This window comes from Suricata suricatta, chromosome 3 (assembly GCF_006229205.1).
Source record: "Suricata suricatta isolate VVHF042 chromosome 3, meerkat_22Aug2017_6uvM2_HiC, whole genome shotgun sequence".
NCBI lineage: Eukaryota > Metazoa > Chordata > Mammalia > Carnivora > Herpestidae > Suricata > Suricata suricatta.
The window spans coordinates 54,751,375-54,766,506 of record NC_043702.1 but is presented as its reverse complement, the minus strand read 5'-3'; the positions used below and the strand labels follow the sequence as shown (position 1 = coordinate 54,766,506).

Genomic DNA, 15,132 nt, shown 5'->3' with positions numbered 1-15,132 from the left:
CACCCGCAGGCGCACGCGCACCCGCATCCGTCCCCGCCGCCCGCCGGGCCGGGTTGCGGTGGAGGGGGCGGCCCGGGCCCGGGCCAGGACTACTTCCACCCCGGCGGGGGCAGCCCGGCCGCAGCCTACCAGGCCGCCCCCCCTCCTCCTCCGCATCCTCCGCCTCCGCCTCCCCCCTGCGGCGGGATTGCCTGTCACGGGGAGCCCGCGAAGTTTTACGGATACGATAACTTACAGAGACAGCCGATTTTTACGACCCAGCAAGAGGCCGAGCTGGTACAATATCCTGACTGTAAATCGTCCAGTGGTAATATTGGCGAGGACCCAGACCACTTAAATCAGAGCTCGTCTCCTTCTCAAATGTTTCCCTGGATGAGACCACAAGGTTGGGATGCATTTTTTTTTTTTAATGCGGGGAGAGGGAGAGAAATCTGCTTTCATCTCACGTTCTAGCTTTAAAAACTACCTTTTCCCCCTCTCTCCTTTTCCTTCTTGGGTAGCTATAGTGGCTCTTATTCATAAAGTAATACTTTTTTCCCCCCCTTAAAGTAGAAACCGCGTAAAGATGATGGGGACAGTAATTGTGAAGATCTTCCCTCTGTTGCTCTTGCCTGCATATCCTGTATATAACAGGGCTAAAGAGACTTGTGTGTGTTTCGTCCTTTAGACCTGTGCCAGAAAACTTCAGCAACCTGCAGAGGCACCATTTCATTTCTAAAACGTTTATTTTCCTCCTTTTTTTGTTTGTTTTAATCAGCAGCTCCTGGTAGACGAAGAGGAAGACAAACCTACAGTCGTTTTCAAACCCTAGAGCTGGAAAAAGAGTTCCTTTTTAACCCTTATCTGACCAGGAAGAGAAGAATTGAGGTTTCCCACGCCCTCGCTCTCACGGAGAGACAGGTGAAAATCTGGTTCCAGAACAGGAGAATGAAATGGAAAAAAGAGAACAACAAGGACAAATTCCCAGTTTCCCGACAGGAGGCAAAGGATGGAGAAACCAAAAAAGAAACCCAAGAGCTGGAGGAAGACAGAGCTGAAGGCCTCACAAATTAACTTCTACCTTTAAATTTTTACCACAGACTATTAAAACTAATGATCAACACATGCTGTTGGACACCATCTATTTTCTTTGTTGGAAAGGACTTTACCTGTATTTCAAGCTACCTTCATGTCACTGCTCTTGAGGTTTCTGCGCTTTGAGAGGGGTTTGGGTGTTATAAAGAAGTTTCTAGTATCGAATAGAAGCAGTCCTTGAGCTGTCCTGTGTAAGGGTAATTTGATACTGACCTTGTTGCTATATTTTTATAATGGTAGTTTTTAATGTCTGAGCTGGTGATTCGCCTCAACGACATAAACTTCCTAATGATTAGCACTAAATAATTGAATATAAAATGCTTTATTAATCAAACAAGTGCACTTGAACACTTAAAATCATTTCTTTATGGTGAGTAAATTAAAAGAGATCTATTAATTTTTTAAGAAAATTATGCTTGCAGAATATTTACTTTATGTTATTTGATTAAAACATATTATTTATGTTTTCTTTCTGCTTTTATAACGAATGGTTCGGGTGCCTTTTGTTTACTCCTAAAAGGTTTCTTTGAGTATTTTGTAAATGTAGTATCTCTGGGAAAAGTCTGGGCCAAATATTCATAAAGCACATGTTAGCTGAAGAGTGTAATGTGTAGTCCGGCTCTGCAGCTTCCTTAAACTTGGAGAAAGCATTGGGCCAATGGTAAAAGTTTCAGGAAAATGTCAATGTTGACATTTAATAATTTTCTATAGCGTATACAAATTATAGCAATTTAATCATCTAGAGTGAATGAATACTTGAAAAGCCAATGATAACATTTTCACTCATTAGCATTTCACTCTGGCTAGTCGCCGTGTGGAATGCGTCTCATTTCTCAACTTGCTTTCGTTTTGAACTGCGCTTGGCATCGCCTGAAATCGCTAGGTCTCTACGTTGTGGCCGCTGCTGTGATTCCGTTTTTTTTGAATAGGTGCCATATTTATTTGTATTCCCTTCGCTCTGTTTGCACGCCCATTTTGAGCCAACTTGTGTGCGTCTCAGATGTCGGTTGGTACGTCCTCTGCTGTTCTCCAGGATGGCCTCACCTATTGAAACAAGCCCTGAGAGCAAATGCAGAAAAATCTGAGTGTAAACAACCGCTTCAGAACATAGCTAGCTCCTTAATAAAGAAATGAATCTTTTCTAGAGCTAGTGTCTTTGAGCGCCGCACATTACCCTTTCCCTGAGTCAGGAAACACCACCTGGGCTCACTAGAAGCTCTAAAGCTTCTATTTGATTAAAATTAAAAAAAAAAAAGAAAAAAACAGTAGTGGGGTTACAAGCACTGCGCTGCTGTAAAGAATAATAAATAAATACAAGGGATGGTGCTTTTTTTTCATTCCAAACAGGGCTGGCTAAGCTCTCCTAGCTTCATCTTGCTGTAAATAACCTTGCCAAGATACTGTGAAAGCTTTGAACTTCACAGAGGATTCAAAGGTGCAGGCCCAGTTGGGGGAAGACCCAGAGTCCAGGTTACACCACAGCTTATTCCACTGAGCCTGTGGTGATGCTGGGGTTTGGGCTGTGTTATTAGCAAGATATCCATTTTCCATTGGCGGCTTCTCCTGTAGCTGCCATTTTATGAGGGAAGAGGAGGGGGACGAGGGGTAGTAGAGAAGCAGAGAAGTTCAAGTAATCTAATATTTCTGGCCCCCAAGTGGACAGCGCCTCATCAGGTAGACACTGAAGAGCTCTTTGCTTTTTCTAGATGGGTTTATTTTTAAGGAGGTGCATTTTAATTTCCAGAGTGGTTTTTATGGCATAGGTAAGACAAAAACAAACAAAAACGGAATCCCTTTGGGGGCCTGAATCAGTCCCTCAGGCACTGGGAGGCTGGTTGCCTGCCACTTCCAGGCCCAGAGAAATGTTGGCATGGGTGGAGCCACCTAGCTTTCTATCCAGGGAAGAGGCTGTGGCTGTGGCATTCGCTGACCTGAACCAGAAAAGACAATGTTAAGTCATGGGCGGCCTGCGGCTTAAGAAACATTTGCACGAGAGGAGACAGCTGCAAATGCCCGTGCTGGATTTGGAACCCATTTTGCTCCGTGTGTTGCCTGAGACTCGGCTCTTGGCATCTACAGAGCCAGGGTGCCAAGCGCCTGAAAGCATGGCTGGAGAACAGCCTGGGGGGTAGGGGTGGGGAGGCAATGGAGGTGGTGGCGGCGTAGGCAGCGGCGCAGGCGGCCTTATGGTGGCAAGCTGGCTAGAGCTGCTCACTGGCTAAACTCCAGCTGCCCTCCACTTAAGGGATTCTTGTATTAGCAAAATTCACTGTCTCCCGCTCAAGAATATCCCTCAAATACCAATCAGCTTTAAAGCCACTGATTTGGGGCAAGACTCAGGTAGGGGACCTGGTACATGAATGGATGTGGAAATCAAGGAACGTAGGGGAAGTAGCAATGTCTTCATTTTCTCGTATTTTGTGTTGCTCTATAAGTGTTGTTCCTTCTTGTTCCATTGGCCTCAAACCCATAGTAAAATTGTAGCTCTTATACAGAAAGAACTCTGTTGCAGCATTGGTGCATTACAGAGGATTTGGACACACACCAATTTGGTATTCTGGGGTATTTATTTGGCATATTTGTACATGAACATATATTACATATTGCAGAAAGTATTGGTCATAAATGTAGGTATACATATTTCTTTTTGTACTTGGGAAAATCATAGATTTGCTTCCAAATGAGTTTGGGGAATTACACATCTCCCTCTCTGTCTCTGTCTCTCTCTCACACACACACACACATGCACGCACACACATACCGCTGTCTTTCCTACAGTGGCGACAAATTACCCCCCCCCATTATGGTATTTCATGCAGACTCAAGGTGACGAGCACAGAAGATACCTTTCTAATTGGCTCAAATCTGTAAACATCTGAGGGTTGCGGCAAAAAGCGAGCTGCAGAAATTTGCATAAATCTTCAGAGAATCCTTTGCAAACCCAGACGATGCTTTTCAGCTCTGGATTACTTAGGGTCTGCTTAGAGAGGTCTGTAAACCGTTCAGAGAAAAGGACCCTCCAATGTTAACACTGAATGAAAGAACCAAGCCTTCGAAATGATTTAGGTTCTCTGTTTTTGAGAACCAGAAACACACAAAAGAGGATATGGGTCTCAATGGTTTGTAGAGAAAAGTCAGTTCAGGGACTGCCATTTTGTGAGGTTCCACAAAGCCCAGCACACCCACTTACCTCTGCACAGGAGAAAAAGTACAAATATGGCTGCCTTTTCAACAATGCAATGTCTTTTTCCCATCCCTCCTTCCCCCCGCTAAAAAGGAGGGTCACAAAGCTCCGCTTTTATTTGGGTAGAAGAAATTGACAATTTAGATTATTTCTTAGAATATTTTAGAAGTGAACAGTCTCCGTTCAGTTCCACATGTACAGACCTGTGTAAAGCGTTGTAGCTTAGAAGGACCCCCCACAAACTTGCCCCACATATTTTTACAGTTTTCTTACACACTTTCTTTTGTAATTAAAAATATTGTTTTATTATTCTTCAATGCAGAAGATGTTGCTATTTCACATCCAACCTTGTATCCTCTGCTTCCCTGGTGTCTGCTGAATGTTCCAGCATCTGGGGGTGGGCAGGAGAATAGAGAGAACATTTTAATGGACCTTGGCTACGGCTGTGGTTCCCTCCAGTAAAGTTAGAGCATACTGTTTCTAGAAAGAATCTGACTTTTGCTGACAGATGGCAACAGAATTCCTTTAATAAAAAAACACCCAAGGTCATCGGAACCTTTTCAAGGGATACAAATGGCCTGCTCCAGAGGGTGCTATGTATTTCCTGCTTAAGTCTAGGTCCACTTAGGTACTTACTGGGTGTGAGGATGTTAATAGCAGAGAACCTACATTTGGACAGCCAATGCAAATATTTATAAATGCATTACTAGAAGTTCAAATACAGTGTCCTTGAAAGCTTGGGGGGGGGGGAGTTACCTCTTTCACACAGGTTCTGAAGCCTGGATGGCCAAGCCTATGTATGTATTAATGAGAATGCTGGGGTCCTCAACGACATTTACTTTCAGCTGGTGTTCTCAGGAGCAGCTTCTATCTGAAGTGCAAAAGGAATGTGATTCCTGCCTTTGAAGAAAAAGGACTATCCCCCCCCCCCCGCCCAGGTTGAAACTGGAGATCTGCTCTTTTCCTGAACAAATGGAGTCCCTCTCCTCTTCAATGTTGCCTTGAGCAGACTTTCCAATGGCCAAACATTTTTGGGACAAGGCAAGAGAGGGAAATTAAATTGTATAGATATAAGAATTGCACTTAGGGGAGACGTGGCAAGGGGTTTCATAGGGGATCCAGAAAGACTGCTTCCCCTTTAACCCACTACTGTCCAGAGGCTATTTCTGCCAAGATAAATGCCAAGCACTGGGAGTTCAAACTGTTATCTTGGAGAAGTTGGCAAGAGACCTAACACCATCACCAGGATTTGAGCTGGTTAGTGGCTCTCCTAACCCCAGAAACCCAAAGAAATGGGAGGGACCCCAATTTATGTTGGAGAGGGAATAGGGGAGGCGGGCTTTCTTGGCCCGCAGAGCCCTGGCTTCCTGCGCAAGATCACTGGGGGCTGGCTTGCCCGCAGAGGACAGGGGCAAAACCGAAAGGGCTTGGCTGCCGCTGCGGAGCCTGCCTTTCTGCGAGGGGAGGGGAGGAGAAGCCAAGTGACCCGCGCAAGGAGAGTCAGAGGGGGGTGACTGCCAGGATCACCTTCCCGAGCGCCTGGGCAGTACACCGCATTCATTTCCCCTCTAACACAACACCCTATTCAGCAGAGGTTTCAAGCCAAATCAAAAAAAAAAAAAAAAAAAGTAAAAGAAATACTTTCTAGAAGAGGTGAGAGAGTCAGGAACCATGGAGGCAAGAGACGCAGAGACAACAGAGAGGAGCACTGAGGAAGAAAGAGGTGAGGAGGAAGGAAGGAAAAGGAGCAGGAAGAGAGAGAACAGAAGAGATCGGGGAGAGAAAGAGGAAAAAAACATGGCGCTTGCGAGCTGTATGTGCAAAATCCGCAAGGAATTGCAGCAAATTCCTTTTTGTTTGAAGAAAATTTACAACTTGGTAATAGACCTTTTTATGACCTATTTGCGGTCGTCATTGGCTGCGGCTGGTCATGTGCAGGCGCCGTTCGCCTTCACGGCCTTTTTCCTGATTTCCCAGGCGAATTTCCCCCCGCATTCTGCCTTCCTGGAGCCTCACCCCCTCTTTTTCTAACCTTTGTTTCTGCAGAGGTGGGATCCAGTCGCCGGCTGCGGGATTGCGGGGTCCGCTGCGGCCTCCGCTCCCGCCCGGCGCCCAACGTGGCCCCACCGCCGATTCGCTCGGGCCGCGCCGCTGCCGCCTCCGGAGCCGGTGGGGAGCCCGGCGGGCGGGAGAGCCCGGAAATAGCCCTGGGCTCAGAGGCCCCCGCAGGCGCCGACACCGCTCGCCAGCAGCAGCCGGCCTGCTCAGGGTGACTGCAGCCGCGCGGTTCCGAAGCGTCTCCTCCAACACGAGCGGATCCCTGCCGCCGCGAGTGCGCGCAGCCCGGCAGCGCCTAATGGATTACTGCAGCCGCCCTGGCCGACCGCCGCCTCCGGCTCGGCAGCCTCCGGGTAAGAGTCGCCCCTCCCCGCGCCCCAGCACTGCCACCGCGGAGCTCCAGGAGCCCACCCCCTCGGGCAGCCTAGTGAGCCTGCCCCGACTCCCTATCCTTCTCTTTGGGTGGCTGCGCCCCCAGCTTCCTTTTCACTCCATCTCTGAGCGGGCATCTCGTGGGGCCCCGGATGGGGTCCAGTTGAGCTCAGAAGTCGAAGGGAAGCCCCATTTCCTCTCGAGTTTGCGAGAGGTGGAGAGCAGCAGATAGGACCCCACTGCCTGAATCGAGAGCTCCTCAATCCCCACCCTGGGAAGAATGGGTAGATGGTTCCTGGACGTGTTAGCTTTGCTGTGGATCACTGAAGGCACTCTGTAGTATAGAGCAGTGTTTTGCGTCTTGTCTGTGGTCAAAGGTATCTGGGAGGCTAACAGGTGTTTTTTGAGGGTTGAGGTTTGGGGTGGGGGTGGGGTGGATTCCGTGTTCCCAGGATGTGTTTGGTTTGTTAATCTAGGTTTGGTTGAGTGATGCTGGCTACTTTCTTTCTAGGCTTTATGGTTTTTTGAGCTTTATGTACGAGATGGAATCTTAAATATTTTTAACCGTTTTTCTAGTTTTTAGAGGATTTTTGTAACAAGTCGAGAACGTTTCCTCCCATGTCTAATAATCTATTAGGTGAACCTGGATTATTTTATGTCGCAAAATCTATGCATGTTTTGGAAGGTAATAGTATCAGGAAATCTGCTGCAGATCTTGGGTAAAAAACAATAGATAGTTAAGAAATGCAAAGCATGTCTAAGTTCAAATATCGCGTGTGTTTCTTATTTGCCAGAATAGGAAAAGAGTAGATATTTTGGTCTCTAAAGCACTGTCGTGGTTTTTTGCCTACAAATAAATGTTATATAGCAACATTTTACCCTCTACTTCAAAATTACTGGATGAAACATTATGCATGAAAAGAAAATACTTTGCAGTAAAAAAGAATGCTTTTATCCCACCTATTTTTGAACAGTACTTAAGGATGCAGTTCTCAAAATCCTCTTGACTATTACCTCATGAACACCTTGCGAAGTATTAAAACCTGTGGACAATCTGCCGCATTGCGCATGGGATGGACCTGCGCACCGCTGAACACGTCTCTAAAGCACCCAGCGGCAAATCCTAGTATTCCAAATATTCCTTTGTAATCGTTTTGATCATAAAAGTATTTTTAAACAATAAATGCCATCTTTGTAGAACGGTATTTTTAGTAATTAACGATGGAATCAGGCTGGTTTCAAAATGGAGGGCCACTATTTGTGGCCAGTCGATGTCTGAGGGATTGTGATGGATCAGCATCTCACAAATAAGAAACTGAATATTTTTTTATTTGGAATGTCTGCATTTTGCAACTGTTTCGCCACTACGGTACAATGGCTGTTGAGATCATTGTTTCATATTGGTGGAAAGCATTACCTATTGAAGAGCAGGCCCCTAGCCAGGCACGTAGGCCTGTCCCCAGGCCTAAGGAGCCCCCTACGTGGACTGGGACAGGCGTGGGGGTGGGGAGGAGATGTGGCCTTGATAGCCAAGCTCTAGGGTTCACTTTTTCCTGGGTTTGGTGGCTGAGCGCCCCCAAGCCACTAAGAACTTAGGCGGGCTGCAGGTCCTTTCACAAAGCAGAGGGTGAGGTCATGGGCAGATATGGAGGACTGAAAGGTTCTTTGTAAGCCCTGTGGTAGCATTAAGAGCTTATTGGAACTAAACGGTCGATTGCATTTAAGGGTATAAGTAATCTGCAAATCACATTTGAACTCGGGCCAGGAGGAGACCAGTTAACGCTTTTGCTACTGCCGGAAATGCCCCCATTGTCCCGGATAACCCACAAAATTAAACCCAGTTTTTAAAAATTAAATAAGAAACACTGGATTGTAAGAGCTCACAAGCTGGGAAGTGTAACTCCCAGCGTATTCAGTGGGAACCTCTATCCGTTTATAGTTCAGGCAGCCTGCGGCATATCCGGGCCTTGGTGTTTAGGGGTCAGGCTGTGAGCTGGGCTTGTACTCTTCACGGGAACTAGCGAAAAGAACGAAGTTCGCTATTGTAAGTGTGGCCACGCACCAGGGCTGAAAACCAAAACGTATTTTCCTGTCAGATGCTCCTCCAAATAAATGTATTTAGCCAGAATTCTCTTTTCTGAACTAGAGAAGCAGGGGAAAATCGGAACAAAGACAGTATTTCACTCTGGGCAGGCAGGCAGCTGTTAGAGGTATTTACGGCCTTGCCGCAGTGCGGCCGCGGGGCAGGGCACGCAAGGGCACCGGAAGCTAGGGAGAAGCCACCAAGAACTCGGAATTCCGATATAAGTCCAATTTGGGGCCACTTTTCCGGAATTGGTGTGAACAGACACCCTCTTTCTAGGAAATAGACCCTGAGACTTGATGGCTGTGCAGAATGAAGGATAGGTTGTGCTTTCTGACCATAGGGGGTGATTAATCCTCCCCCCCGCCTTGATTATCGACTCAAGAGAAGCCGTGCACTAGATGTGAAATTGCTGATCCCAGTGACAACCTTGAGAGTGTTCATTGACAACATGGCGATCAGAGCCTGCAAATCAGAAAGGACGGTTGACGGTTTTAATACAGGTTTTCCTTACAAAGAAAAAAAGAAAGAAAGAAAGAAAGAAAGAAGGACGAAAATGTACGTTTTCTGCCTCTCTCAGACGGGGCGTCCAAGCTGCTCTTCAGGTAAGCACGCAAGGAGTGCGCAGCGGCGCACTCCGCAAAGCCCTGCGCACGCTGCTCTTACCGTTCAGGGCTCTTAGCGCCTGCCACGCACGCTCGTTTGGCGTCTGGCGCATGTGCAGTGAAATAGCCCAGCCCGGGGATCCAACCATAAGGCACAGATGGGGGGAGGAGGGGAGTGGACTCTGAGCAGGAAGATAGAACCTCATCTCGCCACTCCTCCCTCCGTCAGTATTCGCTACTCATCTTTCCTTTATTCCAGCCTTCATTCTAAATATAGCCAAATAGTCGTTGACTGCGGTATTTTAAAGCATCTTTACTCACCACCCCATCTCAATTTAAATCTGTACTTTACAAAGAGCCGGCAAATAGGAACTAGTGACCAAAGGGAAGCCAAATCTTCTTTCAAGGTGTTAAAAGAAACACACACTCACGCACTCTCACTCTCTCACGCACACACTTTCAACACCTTAAAAGATTTATATGTGTGATCCTCGGGGAAATGGATAGATTTTTTTCAGTCTCGTGCCTCTACTTGGGAGAAAGCCTTTCTTCCTGGCGTCTGCTCAAACCGCCAGACTTCAGGCCAGATCTTCAGGCGGACCATTCCCGGATTTTGTTACTCCAGAGCAGCACGTTCGAGGGCTCTGCGGGAGCCAGCGGCTCAGCAGAGAGCGGTCAAATACATAAATAAACGGACAAACTGGAGGGATTTTCCGCCTGGACTCGCCTAATTAATAAGGGATGCACGCTCCTGGGCCGCAAGCCGGGACGGGGTAGGGGGTGAGACGGGAGTCATTCTCTGGATCCTTTCGACTCATGGTCGCCCCAAGGGACACTGAGGGACCAGCTCACGGGTGCGGAAGACCTCCACTCGCGCGACGAAGGCTCAGCCCCGGGTTTCCTCGGCAGGCTCAGTCCCCCTGCTCGACTGTCTGGCGCCTTGTCCAGGAGGAGGCGCTGTAGGACAAGCGTCTTGCCCGCTGCAGCGGCGCTGGAGAGGCCCCGGGCGCGGACGGGGGTAGGGAAGGACATGTGACTCCCCTCCCTCCTCTTCTCATCGCGGGGTGCTTTCGGCCGTCGTGTCGGGTCGAAGGTACAGCGCCCACCCCCCAAAGGCCCGCTTCCCGGGAGGGGCAGCAGAGGCAGAACCGAGGCCGCAGAGCCAGAAGGTAGATTCCACGGTGGCAGGCCACCTCACTTCCTCCGCCTTCCCGGAGGTGGCGCGATTTCTGGGCACTGGGCTAAGTAAGAGCAGGAAACAAGGGTCCCGCGGTTGGACATGCAGCGTTTAACCAGCCCCCTCGGGTTGGACTGCTGTTCTGGCCACTTTTCCTTACAGTGATCCTTGATACCCAGGATGAACAGCCTTGAAAAGCAGTGTTCAGCGCCCCCCGCCCGCAGTCGGAAGGGCCTAGCCTTGGCTTTCCTATGACCCAGCTTAGGTTCCGGGATTCCCTCTGGCCTTCCTTGAGGCTCTGAGAAGTCGTATCTCATTGACTTTGCAGGTTGAGGACACTGCAGATTCTCATCTATGCTCTTTTCCACACCACCCCTCCACACTTCTTTCACCACTGCGCCCATTTCAGGACTTTGGTGGGCTCCTTGGGGTGTTTCTTGCACCATTATGACACCTACATTCAGCAACTGTCTCTGATCCAACCCTACTAATCCTCTATGGCAATGCAATCTTTCTTTTTCTTCCCTCTTTTCCCTACTTTTGGGCAATGATTCTTAATGAAGGCCTGCATTCAAATTTCTTTATAATTCAGGTTCCTGGGTCTCAGGCCAGACATTAAATCAGAATATCCTGCATTTTGTAAACACGCTCTCATGAGGCAATTAAGAAGCATGCTCATATTTGTGAACTACTGGTAAAGAGTCTCTCCTGATTGTTTTGTTTTGTTTTGTTTTGTTTTGAGAGACAGAGAGAGACAGCGTGAACAGGGGAGGGTCAGAGAGAGGGGGAGACAGAATCTGAAGCAGGCTCCAGGCTCTGAGCTAGCTGTCAGCACAGAGCCTGACGCGGGGCTTGAACCCACGAACTGTGTGAGATCATGACCTGAGCGGAAGTCTGACGCTTAACTGACTGAGCCACCCAGGCGCCCCTCTCCTGATTCTTCTATGGTTCTTTGCTGTCCAGGCACCAAGTTCCCTTTACTACTTAGCACCCCCATAGTTCTGGGACTCTGTCCCTAATCAAGTTTTAATTAATTTATTTATTTTTAGAGAAAGAGACAGCATGAGCAGGGGAGGGTCAGAGAGAGAGGGAGACACAGAATCTGAAGGCAGGCTCCAGGCTCTGAGATGTCAGCACAGAGCCTGACTCGGGGCTCGAACCCACGAATCGTGAGATCATGACCTGAGCTGAAGTCGGACACTTAACCGACTGATCAAGTTTTTAAATCAAGGCGCCCCCCTAATCAAGTTTTTAAACGCAGTACCCCATAGGCTGATTAAATGCTCCCATTTAGGGAAGGGGAACATTGATTTCTTATTAACTTGAAGATTTTAAAGAGAACATTTTTTAAAAATATTCTCAGTTCAGACTGCTTTGGTCCAAATCTTTACCACCTACCTGCTATGTAACCTGAGGCAAGTAAGGCAAATTGCCTGGGCCTGTTGCCTCATTTAAGAAATAGGAATAAGAGTACCTTCAAGGGTCGTTATGAAGATTTTTACTTACATAGCAATACTATGTGCCATACACTATTCTAACCACCATATATACACTAACTCACTGGTTAAGTACTTAAAAACAGTATGTTGGCACATAACAAGCATTCAGTATGTGTTGCTTATTATCAGTATCCCTTTTCTGCTCAACAATCAGGCTAGGCTTTTAGAACTGAAAGAGACCTAGTTAATCCACTCAATTCTTGAATTCTACAGAGGAGAAGACAGGCCTCGGTGTGGTCACCCAGGAGAACATAGATGTGGGGCTCTTCCTATTGCTGTGGTGGGCCTTGGAGGCCCTGTCCCCTTGGGTCTAGGTGTCTGAGATCTGCCTGTGGGTCACATTCAGAAAGAAAGGGCCCCTAGCTCCTCAGTGGACAGATGGCAGATTAAAGAGGCCCTACACCCACACAGGCACATCTCAGATTCCTACGGAAGGCTTCAGGCCTTTCCTGAGAGCAGACCCTCCCACTGTGCCGCTCCTAAAGTCATCTTCTCCACCACCACCTATCAGTCACACCCACCAGACCAAGTCTCTTTTTTCTAGTCTCTAGAAATCTGAGGGCAGGATAGAAAAGCAAACGGCCAGTGGGCAACAGCAGGGGATGTCAGACGTTTTCCATTCCCTCTTGATCTGCTTATGTTTCAAGATCTGGGCTCCAGGGCCACTTGGGCCACTTGGGCCACAGTGATGCCAAGGTGTATCTTGGAGTAGCCTTATTCCCCCAAATTTCCATCAGCTCTTGCAATTTTTTGAGATCGTTTATGTCTTTTAAGAAGACCTATGTAAACACTACTTAATGCTACAACCCATGTACATGCACACACCCCTTGTAACCAGGTTCCCCCACTTAGTCCTGGCTTCCATGACTTATACTTACAGATTTCTCCTAACAGGCCCTCTAGAGCCATTGGCCAAACTACTTCTCTTGGCTTAAGCAGGAGTTTACCTGGGTCAGATTTTCTCTTAAAACACACATGGTTTCTTCAGCTATCAACCATGGCAGATGAGGTTTGGCCCGTGGCATATGGCAGACCTGCATTCCCAGCCACACCCAACCCCTGTGCCATCTAACCTCCGCTCTTGTTTCTCAAAGTACTAAGGTGACCACCCCAGACCCTACTTTTCTTGGGACCACTGGGGCCTATGTAGCCCCTGGCTCCATCATCAGGTCTTGTCTCAGGGCCCATCCTTTTGGATCGCATCTCTCACTATTGGAGTTTTCCCCTGGGGTCACCTTTTCTTCCCAGAGGACACCAAGCCAGACATCCAATGAGAAGGCTCCCCTGTAGGGTTAGAGCTGAGGGTAGCAGGAGAAGTGTTCCTCTTCCAGTGAGAGAATACAGTGCCAGGAATAGGGAATCGTATTTCTCTCCTGAGACGGGACTTCTTACTCAGCCCTTCTCTGGCTCTCCCCCCATCCTGTGTTCCTGAGTGCCAGGCCTGGGTGGTCTTCTTCCATCTGTACCCCTCTAGGGTTTTTATTCAAAATCCCATCCCTATCTATCCTGGTTATGCAGACACTTAGCTTAAGAGGAGATGGGACACCTGGGTGGCTCAGTCAGTTAAGCATCTGACTTTTGGCTCAGGTCATGATCTCATGGTTCATGAGTGTGAGCCCCACATTGGGCTCTGTGCTGACAGCGCAGTCTGCCTCAGATCCTCTGTCCTCTCCTACCTCTGCCCCTCCCCCCACTCATGTTCTCTCTCTCTCTCTCTCTCTCAAATATAATAAAAAGAGGAGTGCTCAACAATATCTCTGGGCAAGAGGCCTCTTAAAAGTCAATGTCAGAATATTCTTTCTTGGATCCACATAGCCAGGACCCTTAGAGTGGACAGAGGGTAGACCTCATGACATTTGGAGTGTAGCTGATACCTGCTGGTGCGCCTTCACTTCCTCCTTCTTTCTGGAAGCTGCTCTGACTTCTATCTAGGTTGGTGGAGCCCCACACAGGACCCTACCTCATGGGAGCTCTCTGGGCAGGAATCCCCAGGACTGGCTCTTTCTAGCCAAATGGGGAGGGATAGTGCCCAGAGTCCCATTTTCCCCCAAAACTAATTCCTTACAAGTTTTAAAGAAGGCTTCAACCTCTCCTTCCCCACATCTTCCCTTACCAGCACCACCACCATTGAAACTCCTTGAGAAAACTCCAACAAACTGGCCCAAGTTTGTTGTTACCCCTGATGCTCAATCTTCTTATCAAACCAAGTTTATTCTTCCTGATCCCCTCTCTCTCTCATTCATTCACAGCCCAGGACACTGGGGACTGTGGGGCAAGCAAAGATTGTAGGAAGGTGGACACTCTCTTCTTAATCATGTTCCTGGCTGCCCAAAGATTAGAAAGTAATTCAAGATGTCTGCCTGAATGTCTTCCTTTCTTCCTTTTCTGTTTGCATAACTAGTTACTTTTCTGTTATTATCTAAGTATACAGAATAGACTGTGTCATTTTACTCATTTTCCTGTGTAAACCGCAGTAAAGACTGCAGGCAAACCTCGTCATCATCCTTCATTACCATTCATTCAGAACATATCTACTGAGCCCCGATTAGGCGATTAGGCGCAGGCATTGTTTCAACCTCTTCCTCAGCGGGGTCTCCTCCTTATACCCCACCCCCCATGAAAAGCTGATCGCAATTGCCTAGAAAGTCATACATCGTTTGATTAATTCTGTTTTATTAACTTAAAGAAAAATAAAGCTTTTCTCAGCCTCTCAAGTTCTAATTTCTTTTTTTTTTTTTTACAGTGGATTTACTGGGACTGATTTTGAAGCTGCTCACCCAGTCCTAACAAAATCAGAAATCATTTTTTAAAGGGTTGATCTTCACTCACATTTTAAAGACAGATGCTACCAACTGTAAAAGAAAAAGGTTGTCCTGAGTGGCTAATGGGGGGTGTGTGTGTGTATGGAAATAGATGTCCTACGGTCGGTGGAGCTAACAGCTCCCTGCTTTCTAGCTAATGAAAGTCAAATCAGGAAATGGGTTTAGAAATACACAGAGAATGGGTAGAAATTAGGATGCAAAGAGATCTTTGTAGAGAGGGATTTCTTTCATGGGCTTGGTGGGACTTCCTGATGAGAA

The 15,132-nt window shown here is 47.6% G+C and overlaps 1 protein-coding gene and 1 long non-coding RNA gene across 2 annotated transcripts in view; one reads left to right on the top strand and one right to left on the bottom strand.

Annotated features, from left to right (window-relative positions):
* Positions 1-2,218, top strand: part of HOXD8 (homeobox D8) — a 3,614-nt gene extending 1,396 nt beyond the window's left edge. The window contains exons 4-5 of the mRNA XM_029933300.1: positions 10-385; positions 758-2,218. Of these exons, the coding sequence (XP_029789160.1) occupies positions 10-385; positions 758-1,053 (672 nt within the window). The 3' untranslated portion in view covers positions 1,054-2,218. The remainder of the gene's footprint in view (positions 1-9; positions 386-757) is intronic.
* A 2,207-nt stretch (positions 2,219-4,425) lies between these two features.
* Positions 4,426-5,860, bottom strand: LOC115287690. Its single transcript, XR_003906603.1, has 3 exons — positions 5,786-5,860; positions 5,015-5,129; positions 4,426-4,649 (listed from the first exon to the last, which is right to left on the bottom strand). It is a non-coding gene; the product is annotated as an uncharacterized LOC115287690 (long non-coding RNA).
* Positions 5,861-15,132: the final 9,272 nt, after the last annotated feature.